We start from the raw sequence: 14,909 nt of genomic DNA, 5'->3' as shown, positions 1-14,909 counted from the left end.
CATTGCAAATCCTGATTCTATCACGGCGATAGAACTTGATTCTATGAAAAGATTTAAGTATCTATTTCTCTCTTTTGGAGCTTCTATCAAAGGTTTTAAGTATCAGAGAAGGGTCATTGTGGTGGATGGAACTCACCTAAGTGGAAAGTATGGAGGAACTATGTTAGTTGCAGCCGCACAAGATGGCAATTTTCAGATATTCCCATTGGCTTTTGGGATCGTGGATGAGGAAGATATACCTTCTTGGGAATGGTTTTTCACAAAATTGGCTAGTTGTATATCTCATGACAAGCCTCTGGTGATAGTCTCCGACCGGCACAAGGCCATTAAAAGTGCGTGTGATAAGGTGTTTCCTTGGGCAACCCGAGGAATATGTTATTATCACCTTCAAGATAACATTGTCAAAAAGTTTAAAGGGAAACATCTCATGTACTTGGTGAAAGGGGCTGCTTATGCTCACACGGTTTACGATTTTGACCGGTACATGGCTGAGATACGGAGTGCAAACCCGGAACTTGCAACGTATTTGGAGAAAGCCGACGTCAGGCTATGGTCAAGGGTTTATTGTAAGGGGAACAGGTTCAACATAAAAACAAGCAACATTGCTGAATCTATTAATTCCGCACTGAAGCGAGCAAGAGGATTTCCGATTACGTTCCTGCTGGAGTTCATAAGGCAGAAGTTAGGAAAATGGTATTGGAAAAGGAGACAAGATGCTTTGAGTCTCACAACTGAACATAGCGGGGGGGTTGAATACTTGCTTGCTGTTCGAGAAGAGATAGCGGGTACGATGACGGTCGAACCAATTGATGGATGGCATTTCTTTGTCAAAGGTGGCAAAATGGACTGTGTGGTTGATTTGGAACATGCAAAGTGTGATTGTGGTGTCTATGGAGTGGAGAAAATACCTTGCTCTCATGCTATAGCTGCTGGAATACATGCTGGTTTGCATATCTCCACACTTGTATGTCCACTGTACTCAAAGAATTATCTGTATGCAGGATACTCAGAGAATATATATCCTATCGTGTCACAACATATTGAGGAACGAGAATGCTTTCCTCCAGAACTAAAGCGTGGTCGGGGGAGACCGAAGAAATCAAGATGGCAATCTTGGTTGGAGCTATCTAGGATGAGAGGACACAAACCCAGGAAGAAACACAGGGCACGGAGATGCTCAAACTGCAAGGAAACTGGCCATACGAAACCACAATGTACACAACCAGTTGACTAGTTGTCCAGACGACCTAAATTTAAGTCGTCCAGTCTTGATTACCCGTCCAGACGACTAAATTTTTATTCGTCCAATGTATTTTATTTTTAGACGACCTTCTACTAAGTCGTCCAGTGTATTTTATTTTTAGACGACCTTCTACTATCCCTTCAAGTGTATTTTATTTTTAGACTACCTTCTACTATCCCTTCAAGTCGTCCAAACCTTCTAGACGACTTATTTGTAAGTCGTCCAGTTGGAAAACCTTCCAGACGACTTATAATAAGTCGTCCAAACCTTCTAGACGACTTATTTGTAAGTCGTCCAGTTGGAAAACCTTCCAGACGACTTATTTCTTCCAGACAACTTATATATTTACAAATCTATACAAAGACAAGCTGAAATACAAATACTTCGCTCGTTAAGACAAGTTCAAAAATCATGTTCAAATACAAAGACAAGTTCAAAAATCATGTTCAAATACATCTAATCATACATGCCCACGAACTTATCACCATCCACATTTTCTTTCAGATGCTGATCAACAAGCTCCTTCCATATATCCACCGCCATATTATCCCTCATTTTCTTCGCGTTGCACCTAGCAAAGTCTTTAGGGTCAAAGGAGACCCCAAGAGCATGACATTCAATGTACTTTACAGCGTACACGCCACAATCACCATTGTTGGCCGTGGGTACACCTTTCAGCGGTCTCTCATATGTGTATGGCTCCAACCCGTATTTGACCCGTATTTCGTCGGTGGCTGCGCACTCAACAAGCAGATAAGGGACCATCTGGAGAAAAGGCTCCATTATCGCATCCCATGCGTCTGGTACACTAGATGAAGGTATGCTGTCCCAGACGACTATGTGCCTCTTAGGGATCGATATCCAAATAGCAACCCAATGCTTGTCGTCCAAGTTCACTGGCGCATAGATATCATCAATGTCCTCCCCCCACTTCTTGTTTGATTGGCAAAATGAAGGTATTGATCCGTCATAAAAATTCGACGCCCCACCAGGTAGAACTCTTCCTAAACCTTTGTGATCAGGTTCCGATGTTTTGAAGAGCTGATACTGCTCTCTCCAAGACTGGGAAAAGTTGTGATCCAGGAAGCACATTCGCTCGCTCCTGAAAGCTTGTGGGTTCTCCTGATACCTCTGCCTTAGCACATTAATCCAAGCATCTATATGCTGCATATTAAATATAACAAGTTAGAAGTTACCAGACGACTTAAATATAAGTCGTGTGCAGAAGACTTACGCAGTCTTCCAGCCATCCTCTGGCTGTCCGGAGGAAGTGGTACCACCTTGTTGGTGATGTACGTGGTTTGTCCTCGGTCTTAGTTAAATAATGACTGCAAACAAAAAAGCAATCAGTTTTGGACGACTAAATCAAGCTATTATGGGTAAAGCAATCACTTACGGATCAGTTTTCAACCAATCAGCGAGTTCCTTCAACTTATCTTTGTTTACTGGCGGAAATGGATTATAGGCTGCCACTTTATCTTTTTTTTTCTCTGCCGTATAAGGAGATCTCACAGTGGGAGCAGGTTTCTTCGCTCGTTTACTCTTTGCACGCTTGTCCAATACAACCAGGCTCGGTTCTGAAACTGGATCGCTTGGCTCGGTGGAAGCGAGGCTCGGTTGTTGATCGGTGGAAGCGAGGCTCGGTTGGTGATCGGTGGAAGTGACAGCAACAATCTCTTTGGAGGTGACACCATCTGCTTTATCCTCCGGCAAGATCTTATTTACCGAGTTCGCCTCGGTTGCTGTATCCTCCGGCAACCATCTCTGCAATAAAAGTTGCACACAAGTTAACCCTGGACGACTTAAATAAAAGTTGTCTGGACGACTAGTTGACCCTGTACGACTTAAAATTAAGTCTTCTGTGGTCAACTAGTCGTCCAGACAACTTACGTTTAAGTCGTCCAGGGTCAACTAGTCGTCCAGACAACTTTTACAGTCGTCTAGACAACTAGTTAACCCTGGATTTGATACTAACCTCTTTGATTTGAGGAGGCTGTTTCTTTTGAGGAGGAGGCTGTTTCTTTTGAGGAGGAGGAGGCTGCTGCTGTTTCTTTTGAGGAGGAGGAGGCTGCTGTTTGGTTTGATGAGGAGGAGGAGGCTGCTGCTGTTTCTTTTGAGGAGGAGGCTGCTGCTGTTTCTTTTGAGGAGGAGGAGGCTGGTTACTAACCACGGTTTCATTGGCATGAGGGGTAGCCTGTTTGTTTCTACCCCCGGTTTCTTTGGCAAGAGGGGTAGACTGTTTATCTTGAGGGGTAGCCTGATTGGTTAGAGGTGGAGAGGTAGCCTGATTGGTGACACCAACCTTCTTCTCCACAGCTTCCAATCTATCGGACAACTTCCTAAACTCCCTCATGCACTTATTAAACCCTTTTTTCATGCAGTCAGCTACGCTCTTGAACATAATTTCCAACTCCTCTCTGGTCACCCCTCTAGCCTCTTCTCTAGCCTCTTCACTAGCCACTTTAGGAGCCTCTTTACGAGCTTTCTTCCGAGGTCTTGGATTGTCTTCCTCCTCCTCCTCCTCCTCCTCCAACACAACCATCTCTTTGGCCTTCTTCGATGGAGTCACAACCTTAGGTTTTGTATTGACCTTAGTACCAGTGACTTCCCAGCAATCCATGGTCCACTTCCACGGTCTCCGCTCATACATGACTTTAATGATGTTCTCCGCGGGCAGGTCCTCAACCTCAGAGTCCCATTTTGGCCACATTTCACTAATGTCCTTCTCAACAAAGTTGATCACGCGGGTCTGCAGTAAATAGAAGAATCGAGTTAGATATTTGAAAAAAAATACTAAATAGACGACTTAATTATAAGTCGTCTACTAAGTCGTCCAGCTGGAAGACCTTTCAGACGACTTATAATAAGTCGTCTAATAAGTCGTCCAGATGGAAGACTTTCCAGACGACTTAATTAAGTCGTCCGATAAGTCGTCCAGCTGGGAAGACTTTCCAGACGACTTATTATAAGTCGTCCAGCTGGACGACCTTCCAGACGACTTATAATAAGTCGTCTGCGCAGTCTTTTGGATTGAAGTAAATACCTGACTCAAGATAGCAGCTTTCATTGATCTGCGGCCTCTGCTGCCCTCGTAAGCCAGTATCGGTGGAGACGGACTGTCTGCTCTGGGACCACCAATACTAGCACCCAATTCCGGCATAGCTGTGTACGTCCAGACCTGAAGAACTTGTATAAACCCATCCACGGTGTAACAGCCAGCAATTTCTTTGTTCCACAAAGAGTCCATCAGCACCTTAAACGCGACTCTCCCCCATGGATAATTCTCAAACCGTTCTAAATCCATCACTAGCCTTGCCAGAGTAGATCGTGTAGCGGTTGAAAACTTTCTCCCTTCAATGAATCCAGTGAAGATGGAGAGGTACGCGAGCCGCTTGCGATCTTCCCTGGACCAATCCCCGCATCTCTTCAGTGCTGCTATTATCTGATCAGTAGTTGGCCCAGCTTCCAGATGAACTCCCAGCATCCCCCAGAAAGAAACCATCTCTGGGGTAACGTCACATTTTGGTGTCTCAAGGTCCTCGATGTACTCGCAGTTTAGACCAGTGAGGTTTTCAAACTCTAACAGTGAAAACCTCAAAGGTTCTGGACCAACGAGAGACCACATCTCATACTTCTTCTTAATGTCCAGCTTGAAACTGAGCATGTAGTGAACCAGCCTTGAAGCCCAACCAAATCCCTGCTCCTTGAACTTGATGAAAACTCCCAAACTCGACTCCTTGAGCTCTTCAAATTCGTCATCAGTAAGAGCTTTCCTAAGAGCAGTATGCAACTTGCTGTTATCCGTATGATACGAAATGCTATTGTGGGCTTCTGGCTCTTCCCCTGATGTGTATAACCTACGGGGGAGTTCTGGAATATCCATCCTTTTTGTCTGCAAAATAATCAAAGACAACAATATAAGTCCAGACGACTTAGTAGACGACTTAAATTTAAGTCGTCTGGAAAGTCGTCCAACTGGACGACTTTCTAGACAACTTAAATTTAAGTCGTCTGAAAAGTCTTCCAAACGGACGACTTATATTTAAGTCATCTACTAATTCGTCCAGTTGGAAGACTTTCCAGACGACTTAAATTACTTACAAGTCTTCCAGTCGCAGAAGGAGTTGGAGTACTCGTCATTGCGGTTATAGATCTGAAAAAATAAACGTGAAACGGTGAGAATGAGTAAATTGATAGAGACAACGTTTTATGTTCATCTTTTCCTCGAGATTGATGACTTAGCGGCGTTAGGGTTTACAGAGAAACGGCGCTAAGGTTTACAGAGAAGAAGCGGCGGCGCTAGGGTTTAGAAGAAGCGGTGGCGCTAGTGTTTAGAGGAAGCGACGGTGAGAACGTTGGTGACCACGGTGGCGAGGGCGACGGTTTGTTCGGAAATAGTGGAAGCGGCGGCGCTAGGGTTTAGAGGAATCGGCGGCGCTAGGGTTTAGAGGAATCGGCGGCGCTAGGGTTAGAAGAAGCTGCGGCGACAACGGTGAGAATGAAGTGAGATAGATAGCTGACGTTGAGAACGATGGTTTGTTCGGAAATCGTGGGAATTCGAAATCGCCTTTGAGAGAGAACTGTTAGGGTTTCTGAATTTCGCGAAAAATGAAACAAAAAAAAAAAAATCACCTTATATATTGGGTAAATAATCCGGTTAGCTTTAAAAGTACATTGGTAAACTTTAAGGTTTGGTCCGGTTTAGACGACTTATTCTGGCTGATAATGTACAACAGACGACTTAATATTTAGTCGTCTGTTTTCAGACGACAAAATATTAAGTCGTCCTAGACCCTAAAATGAACCCCTAAACTAAAATGACTAGATTAACTAACTAACCACGTTATAAAATCAAATTATACTTAAATAGTGTTTACTATACACAGAAATGAACACGCATAAGTAATTTTAAAAATTTTCAAAAACGGTTTTAATGCTTTCCAAAATCTAACCCTAAGAACACATACAATACTACAACATATGTTGATGAAACATAAACTAAAGAATATCATGACTCACTACTTTCACTCATCTATGCTGAAAACAATTGAAATTTGTTATATCTTAATTTATACCTCCTAAGACATATGTTAATTACATAATTTCCATTTTTCACTTATCAAAATATTTTTTACAAAATTTTTAAATTATGTTTAAGACTAACTGTCCAGACGACTTTCAGTTAAGTCGTCTGGACGACTTATTTTCAAGTCGTCTAAACAGACGACTTGCGAGGGGTAGAAACGTTAAAAAAATTCCGTTTTTTTGTTTGGTCACAAGGGGATAGTTGTAATTTCAATAGCCTTTTAGGTTACTTTTGCCTTTGACCCAAGTTGGGGTATTGTTTTGGGTTTGACTCCAAGTTTTGAGTCACACTTGGCAATTCTCCCTAAAAATAAACGTCTGAAATAGCCATAGGTACTTTTTCTTTTTTGAAACACTGCCATAGGTACATCATCCAGAAGGGCGTGGAAGCTCGTGGTACAAGGCCTTTTAGTGAATGCTACTTGCTTTGGTATTGTTTATAGAAGAACCTCTTGTATCAAAACAACTCTATTTTATTTTATTTTTTTTGTATATTTGCTTCCTTAATTAGATGAAAAGAACACACATGCTTAATTAGTTACAGCTCGCGAATATATTTACTTGGTCAACTTTGCAATGATTTTTCTTTGAAAATTCCTAGTTTTGGTGTTGTCATTTTGGATAATCGTTGTCCTCTAAATCACATTTAAACATTGCTATGTACGAAAAACATTATGAATAATGACAATCCACACGTCAAGTGGTCCATAGGAACTTCGTTTGACCAACACACAGGATTGAACATGTAGGAACAAAGACATAATTGTCTTCGTCTCATTTTACTAAGGTTATATTATCTCTTGATGTTTATATCCCCTCCAATCATATTTAAATATCTACACTCAACTCTCTATGATAACAATCCTCCACCAACCAAATAGTCATCACAACCACAATAATTTGATGTACTGCTCTAAGCAATATTGCTGGTACATCTATCTAAATCTTATAAAAACATTTATTATATAATGGATTGTGGATGGTGAATTTATATATCCAAATTCCAGTTGTGGATTTTGAAAAGGGCAAATCTCCAAAATAGCACATTTCTAAGTTTATATCACAAAAATAGCACTAAAAACTAAAATGACCAAAATAGCACCTTTCTAAGTTTATCCTTTGAAAATTTTAATTTTTTTATTTTTTAAAATTTGAAATCTTATCCCCAAAACCTCATTTCTCAACTCTAAATCCTAAACCCTAAACCCTAAACCCTAAACCCTAAACCCTAAATCCTAAACCCCACCCATTAACTATAAACCCTAAATTTGTGACTTTTGATAAAACATTAAATGCTATTTTTGTGACTTTTGACCTTAAGTGTTAGTTTGGGAACAAAAATTTGATTTAGTGTTATTTTTGTCTTTTTCTCTTTTGAAAAGCCTAATCTCCAGCTAAATACATATACTTAATTCATGTTAGCTAATCGGTGTTTGCGGCTAAACCTCAGCTTCTTGAAAGCTTGTAATGATGTCTAAAAGATGAAGAACAAAACTTGTAATGTTTCTAAATATTCTTGAAATGGATGCTCCTCCTCCTCCTCAAACATGCATGTGAGTGTGACAGAAGTTTTCAAGTATTGGACCAACAATAAGATGAAAGCTAATTCCCCAGAGAGATTTTTTTTTTTTTATCAATATCTATGCTGTGAGTTTGTGACATAATAATATAAACATATATATATATATATATATATATATATATATATATATTAACAAGAGATGATGAGATGAAAATGGTTATACCTTATGTTTTCGGAAAGTAATATTCATCAACATATTATAAAGTTCTAAACAGTTACGAGCATATCAGCATATGCTATGCTTTGAGCAGTACAGTTTTTAATAAAATATTATCCTCGAGAACCAACAGTTGGAAGATAAAACCAGATTCTATATGTCTGCGATCACAACATGTCCCCACAATCTAGACCTTGTTATTATAAATACTAATGACAACATCATAGTACAGATTGATACTATAATTATCTCTAAATTATCATATAAAACACCAATATATGGCATATATAATGTATGATATGAAACATAAATTGTATAGTACAACCCAAACCAATGGTCCCTAACAGTGTAGAACAAAAAAAACAATGGTCCCAAACTGCAATAAGTGCAGAGACTAATTGAAATAAGAAATGCAAATCAAAGTGTAGTATTCAAATGGTATTTTTTTCACAGATCTTACAACCATTTTCTAAAGATAGTTAACATACTCCCCAACATTCACCTATATATAAGACCACACGCCATTTACATGGATTCTCATCCTTTTTATTGTTATCTTAAACCTTAACCTACCTACTCACAAGCAATAAATACCTTTTTCAAACATCTGTTCAATGTCGCTAGAAGAAACAGAACCACCAAGCCAAACTCTAGATAATGTCCTAGGCTGGTTTGGTGATTCTATCTCCTTAACACCATTACCTGGATTCAATGATTCTGATCTGCTCAACGATTTTGACTGGTCTCAAACGTGGGAATGGGATCATCAGACTCAAGCTCAAGATCCAGGATGTGATTTTCTTCATAGCTATAGTCAAGATCTTGATGCATATATAGGTGGTGAAGCAACTAATCTTGAAGTGGTAACAGGAGTTCCAGTCATTGATTCAGATCCTCCACCAGTGGTTCAGCTACCAAACGATGATCAGTCCAAGAAACGGAACCGTGATGAGCTTACCGATGCACAACTAGTGAAAAGATCAGCAAGGAGCAAGAAAAAAGCAGACAAGCCTAGTGAGGTGAGCCGCAAAGATAGCAACAAGGCAGAGAGATGGGCGGAACAACTTCTTAACCCTTGTGCCTTGGAAATCACGGCAAGGAACTCATCTAGGGTTCAACATTACATTTGTGTTCTCTCTGAACTAGCCTCTTCTTCTGGTGATTCTAATCATCGGCTTGCATCTTTTGGTCTTTGTGCTTTGAGAAAACATATTTCAACTTCCTTTGTGCCACCATCCACTCTTACTTTTGCTTCAGCAGAAGTGAAGATGTTTCAGAAGACTTTGCTCGAATTCTATGAAGTAAGCCCTTGGTTTGCTTTGCCCAACAACATGGCAAACTCAGCCATCCTACAGATTCTATCACAAGAGCCAAGAGATAAAAAGGATCTTCACATTCTTGATATTGGTGTTTCTCATGGTATGCAATGGCCCACTTTGCTGGAAGCTCTCTGCTGCAGACCAGAAGGACCTCCTCTTCGAGTTAGAATCACCCTTGTATCCGATCTAACCGCAGACATACCATTCTCTGTTGGTCCACCATCTTACAACTATGCCTCTCAGCTCATTGGCTTTGCTAGGTCCCTCAACATCAACCTCCAGATAAGTGTAATTGACAAGTCTCAACTCATTGATACCTCACCTCATGAGACCTTCATCGTCTGTGCTCAGTTTAGGCTGTACCAACTGAAGAATAGCATCACTGATGAGAGAAGCGAGGCTTTGAAAGCACTTAGAAGTTTGAATCCTAAAGGAGTTGTTCTTTGTGAATACAATGGAGAAGGCAGTAGCAGTGTGGACTTTGCAGCAGACTTCTCAAGGAAACTGGACTATCTATGGAAGTTTTTGGACTCAACAAGCTATGGATTCAAAGAAGAGAACAGAGAAGAGAGGAATCTAATGGAAGGAGAGGCAACAAAGGTGTTGATGAGCTCAGGTGATACTAATGAAGGGAAAGAGATATGGTATGAGAGGATGAGAAAAGCTGGCTTCTCAGCAGAAGCATTTGGGGAAGATGCAATAGATGGAGCCAAATCTTTACTCAGAAAGTATGATAACAATTGGGAAATAAAGATGGAAGATGAAGATACCTTTGCTGGTTTACTATGGAAAGGAGAAGAAGTTTCCTTTTGTTCCTTGTGGAAGTAGCTAATCTGTCTTTTAAGTTTGTCTTAATGTTTGTTGTGAGCTGTGAAAATGTTAAAGCCTTCTGTAAACTGTTATCTGCAAAAGTTATTTGGTTGTGATGTATATAATGAATCATTTTCCATCTAGGATGGTATCACAACCACATACTAACTCTCTTTTACTTTAACATTATCCACCCCAAAACAATATTTCTTAAGAACACAGCTATCAAGAAGTGATTTGGTCCTAAAAAGGGTCCCTGTGATTATTGAAAGAGAGTAAGCTTATAACAGAACATACCTCAAGAAAAAGCCTCACTATATTTGCAGTAATGAGCCCAAACATATGACAGAAGAAGAAGAAGAAGAAGAAGAAGAAGAAGAAGAAGAAGAAGAAGCTACTATTTGAATGATTGTTACCTTGTACCAGCTTATAAACATTATTGAATGATCACATAAAGAAGTAAATCATGAGGCAGAAAATGCGGATACAATGAACTAATATAAGAAAATGAGAAGAGGTAGAAAATAAGTAAGAATCTATTCAAAGAACATGTCTTACAAAATTAAGAAGATGTTGAGTTCAAACTGCAGATACCAACATGTGTTTAGTTTCCCCTGATGGTAGAATCTCTCTCTTGAATGATCACATCGCACACAACAAGAACTACTTGACAAGTTTCTGCATGAATCCATATTTAGCTAATGAGGAAAAGAGATGAGGGAAGACTTTTGCTAAAGAGAAATGAGGGAAGATTTTTTAGCACGTTTTAATTTAGTCTCTGATAAAAGATTCTCTACAAAATACACATATGACCATGAAATATACTCATTGTTGGCATTTTCCCATCTACTTTTAAAATTATAATCTGTTCAAGTTTGGTCCACATGGCACAATTGGTCTCTGCAGATTATTGTCTAAAGGCTGCAGAAGATTGCACAAGGAAGTGAGATGGGCAGAACAACTTCATAACCTTTGTGACTTGTAACTCACGGCAAGGAACTCATCAAGGGTTCAGTGTTACCTTTGTGTTCTCTCTGAAATGGCCTCTTCTTTGTGGAGATACTAATTATGACCTCCTTTTATGTCATCACTTGTTACTTTTGCTCAATCATAGGTGGTTTTGTTTTTGTTGCTAAAAAAAAGGTGGTTTTTGTTATAAAAAGAACTGAAATTTTATTGTATCACAGGAATTTAAATAAAGGCAAAATTTATACCCGTAGAATTTATAACACTGATAGAGAGTATTTATTATTAGAGAGAAGAGTAGTTGAGGTGTGTATTACAAATGATCGAAATCGATCGTTTATATAGAGAAGAAATTCACTGTGCAAATAGTGCAGCGGGCCCCACATCTTTTTATATTTTCAACAATGGTGGTTGCTGTGCTTTCGTAACACTCCCCCTTGGGGACCGGTGTCACTATCCATTATCGCTTAACGTCTTTGTTGTCTCGTTAAAAACCTTTCCAGGAAAACCCAATGGGAAAAACCATAGTAAGGTAAAAAGAGTACAACTACGTAAGCTCCCCCTCGAATGAGCAGTCATAGATCCTTCTGATGGCGCATTCCAATGTTATGGAAGTGTTTTCTGAATACCGAGGTAGGGAGTGATTTTGTGAAGAGGTCGGCTGCATTGTCGCATGATTGGACATATCTTACTTCAATCTCTTTCTTCTTCACGAGCTCTTGAGTGTATGAGAAGAACTTCGGATGAATATGCTTCGTTCTATCGCTTTTGATATATCCGTCCTTTGTTTGAGCAACACATGCTGCATTATCTTCAGATAGAATAGTTGGCTCCGTATTTTCGTTAATCCCACTGCTTGAACAGATGTGTCGGCTTATTGATCTTAGCCATACACATTCTCTACTTGCTTCATGGAGTGCAATGATCTCAGCATGATTTGAAGAAGTAGCCACAAGCGTTTGTTTCTGAGAATGCCAAGATATAGCAGTGCCTCCGATCGTGAAAATGTATCCTGTTTGTGATCGGGCTTTGTGTGGATCTGAAAGATATCCTGCATCTGCAAAACCAACCATTTGACCTTTTGAACTTTTAGGATAAAACAAGCCTAAATCAATGGTCCCTTGGAGGTAACGAAAAACATGTTTAATCCCATTCCAATGTCTTCGAGTTGGAGATGAGCTGAATCTTGCCAAAAGATTCACAGCAAATGATATATCAGGCCGTGTACAATTTGCAAGGTACATCAGCGCTCCAATTGCACTTAGATATGGTACTTCCGGACCAAGTATATCTTCTTTCTCCTCAGGTGGTCGAAATGGATCACTTTCAATATTAAGTGACCTAACGACCATCGGGGTGCTAAGAGGAGTTGATTTATCCATGTTAAATTGTTTCAACACTCTTTTAGTGTATGTGAATTGATGCACAAATATATCATTTTGTGAATGTTCTATTTGTAGGCCAAGACAATATTGTGTCTGTCCAAGATCTTTCATCTCAAATTCTCCTTTGAGATAGTCTGATGCCTTTTGTATTTCCTTTTGAGTTCCGATAATGTTAAGATCATCAACATAAACCGCGATTATTACAAATCCGGATATTGTTTTCTTGATAAAAACACATGGGCATATAGGATCATTCACGTATCCTTTTTTTATTAGATGATCACTGAGACGATTATACCACATACGTCCAGATTGCTTTAACCCATATAATGATCTTTGCAATTTTATTGCACATAACTCTTTAGATTTGGAACTTAATGCTTCTGGCATTTTAAATCCATCAGGAACTTTCATGTAGATATCAGTATCTAATGATCCATATAGATAAGCTGTAACAACATCCATGAGACGCATCTCTAGATTTTTGTCAGCTGCTAGACTCACCAGGAATCTAAAAGTGATTGCATCCATAACTGGAGAATACGTTTCTTCATAATCGATTCCAGGTTTTTGAGAAAAACTTTGAGCCACTAGACGAGCTTTGTATCTCGTAACCTCATTTTTCTCATTTCATTTTCGAACGAAAACCCATTTGTACCCAACTGGTTTCACAGCTTCAGGTGTGACTATAATAGGACCAAATACCTCTCGTTTGTTAAGTGAATCAAGTTCGACTTGTATTGCATCTTTCCATTTTATCCAATCATGTCTCTTTTGACATTCCGAGATAGATTTTGGTTCAGGGTCATCACTCTCTTTATCTATTTCCTTCGAAACAAAGTATGAGAAAAAATCATCAACACCATTCACTTTGTTTCGATTCCATATTATTCTGTTATGAATGTAATTAATAGAAATCTCATAACTTTCTTCAGAGTCATGATGTTCAACATTTTCATCGACCTCATTGTTAATCACTTCCAACTTTTCTGCTATATTGGAAAGATTTTGTTTCTCTACATCCTTTCGTTTTCTAAGATTCTTATCCTTAGAACCAATAGGTCTACCACGTTTCAAGCGTATTTTAGACTCTCGTGTATTATCTTCTACTCCACGTTCATGTGGCATTTCTACACGAGCAGGGGCATTTGCAGCCGGTATATGTGATTTTGTAACCAATTTGGTGTCTGCAAAAGCATCGGGAAGTTGATTTGCGATGCTTTGTAAATGCATAATTCGACGGAACTCTAATTCCGACTGTTTTGTAGGGGGATCAAGGTGTAGCAAAGATGGTACATACCATTTGATATCCTTTCCTACTTGTTTATTTTCTCTCCCTAGAACTGGGAATACCTTTTCATCAAAGTGGCAATCAGCAAAGCGTGCCGTAAATACGTCACCAGTTTGTGGTTCTAGGTATCGTATAATTGATGGAGAGTCACAACCAACATATATCCCTAACCTCCCATCTTTGTACGTTGGGGAGGTGCAATTGGCACATATACAGCACAACAAAAAATTCTTAAATGAGAAATATTTGGTTCTCGTCCAAATGCTAACTGTATTGGAGAGTATTTGTGATATGCACTTGGTCTCACCTGAATCAGTGATTCTGCATGCAAAATAGCATGTCCCCACACGGAAGTTGAGAGTTTAGATTTCATGATCAATGGTCTCGCAATCAGTTGCAGACGTTTAATTAATGATTCAGCCAAACCATTTTGTGTATGAACATGAGCGACAGGGTGTTCAACATCAATTCCAGTTACCATACAATAATCATTGAATGCTTGAGAGGTAAATTCACCAGCGTTGTCTAGTCTAACTCTTTTTATCGGATAATCAGGAAACTGAGCTCTTAGTTTGATTATCTGAGATAAAAATCTCGCAAATGCCAAATTCCGAGAGGACAATAGACAAACATGTGACCATCTACTCGACGCGTCAATCATTACCATAAAATAATAGAATGGTCCACAAGGTGGATGTATAGGTCCACAAATATCGCCTTGAATTAGTTCAAGGAACTTTGGTAACTCTTTATCTATTTTGGTTGGCGATGGTCTTATAATCAACTTTCCAAAAGAACACGCAAGACATGTCATTTTATTCCCCTGATAAATTTCTTGGGGTTTCAGTGAATGACCATGTGAGTTCTCGATTATTTTTCGCATCATTGTAGTGTCTGGATGACCAAGACGATCATGCCATAGTGTAAAATTATCAGAATTTTCCTTAATCACCAAATGTGATTCAATGGCACTTATATATGTATGATGCAGACCAGAAGGGAGTTTTGGTAATTTTTCCAATACTTTTTGTTTTCCCGATTTCCCAAGCGTAATATACATATACTTCTTTT

At 39.3% G+C, this 14,909-nt stretch overlaps 1 protein-coding gene across 1 annotated transcript; it reads left to right on the top strand.

Annotated features, from left to right (window-relative positions):
- Window positions 1-8,087: 8,087 nt before the first annotated feature.
- Window positions 8,088-10,337, top strand: LOC106452256 (scarecrow-like protein 29). Its single transcript, XM_013894319.3, has one exon. The coding sequence runs from the start codon at window positions 8,682-8,684 to the stop codon at window positions 10,212-10,214; it is 1,533 nt and encodes a 510-aa protein (XP_013749773.1). The 5' UTR covers window positions 8,088-8,681; the 3' UTR covers window positions 10,215-10,337.
- Window positions 10,338-14,909: the final 4,572 nt, after the last annotated feature.

This window comes from Brassica napus, chromosome C5 (assembly GCF_020379485.1).
Source record: "Brassica napus cultivar Da-Ae chromosome C5, Da-Ae, whole genome shotgun sequence".
NCBI classification, from domain to species: Eukaryota; Viridiplantae; Streptophyta; class Magnoliopsida; order Brassicales; family Brassicaceae; genus Brassica; species Brassica napus.
Note: the sequence above shows the minus strand (reverse complement) of the source record. Positions and strands in the feature narration are given on the sequence as shown.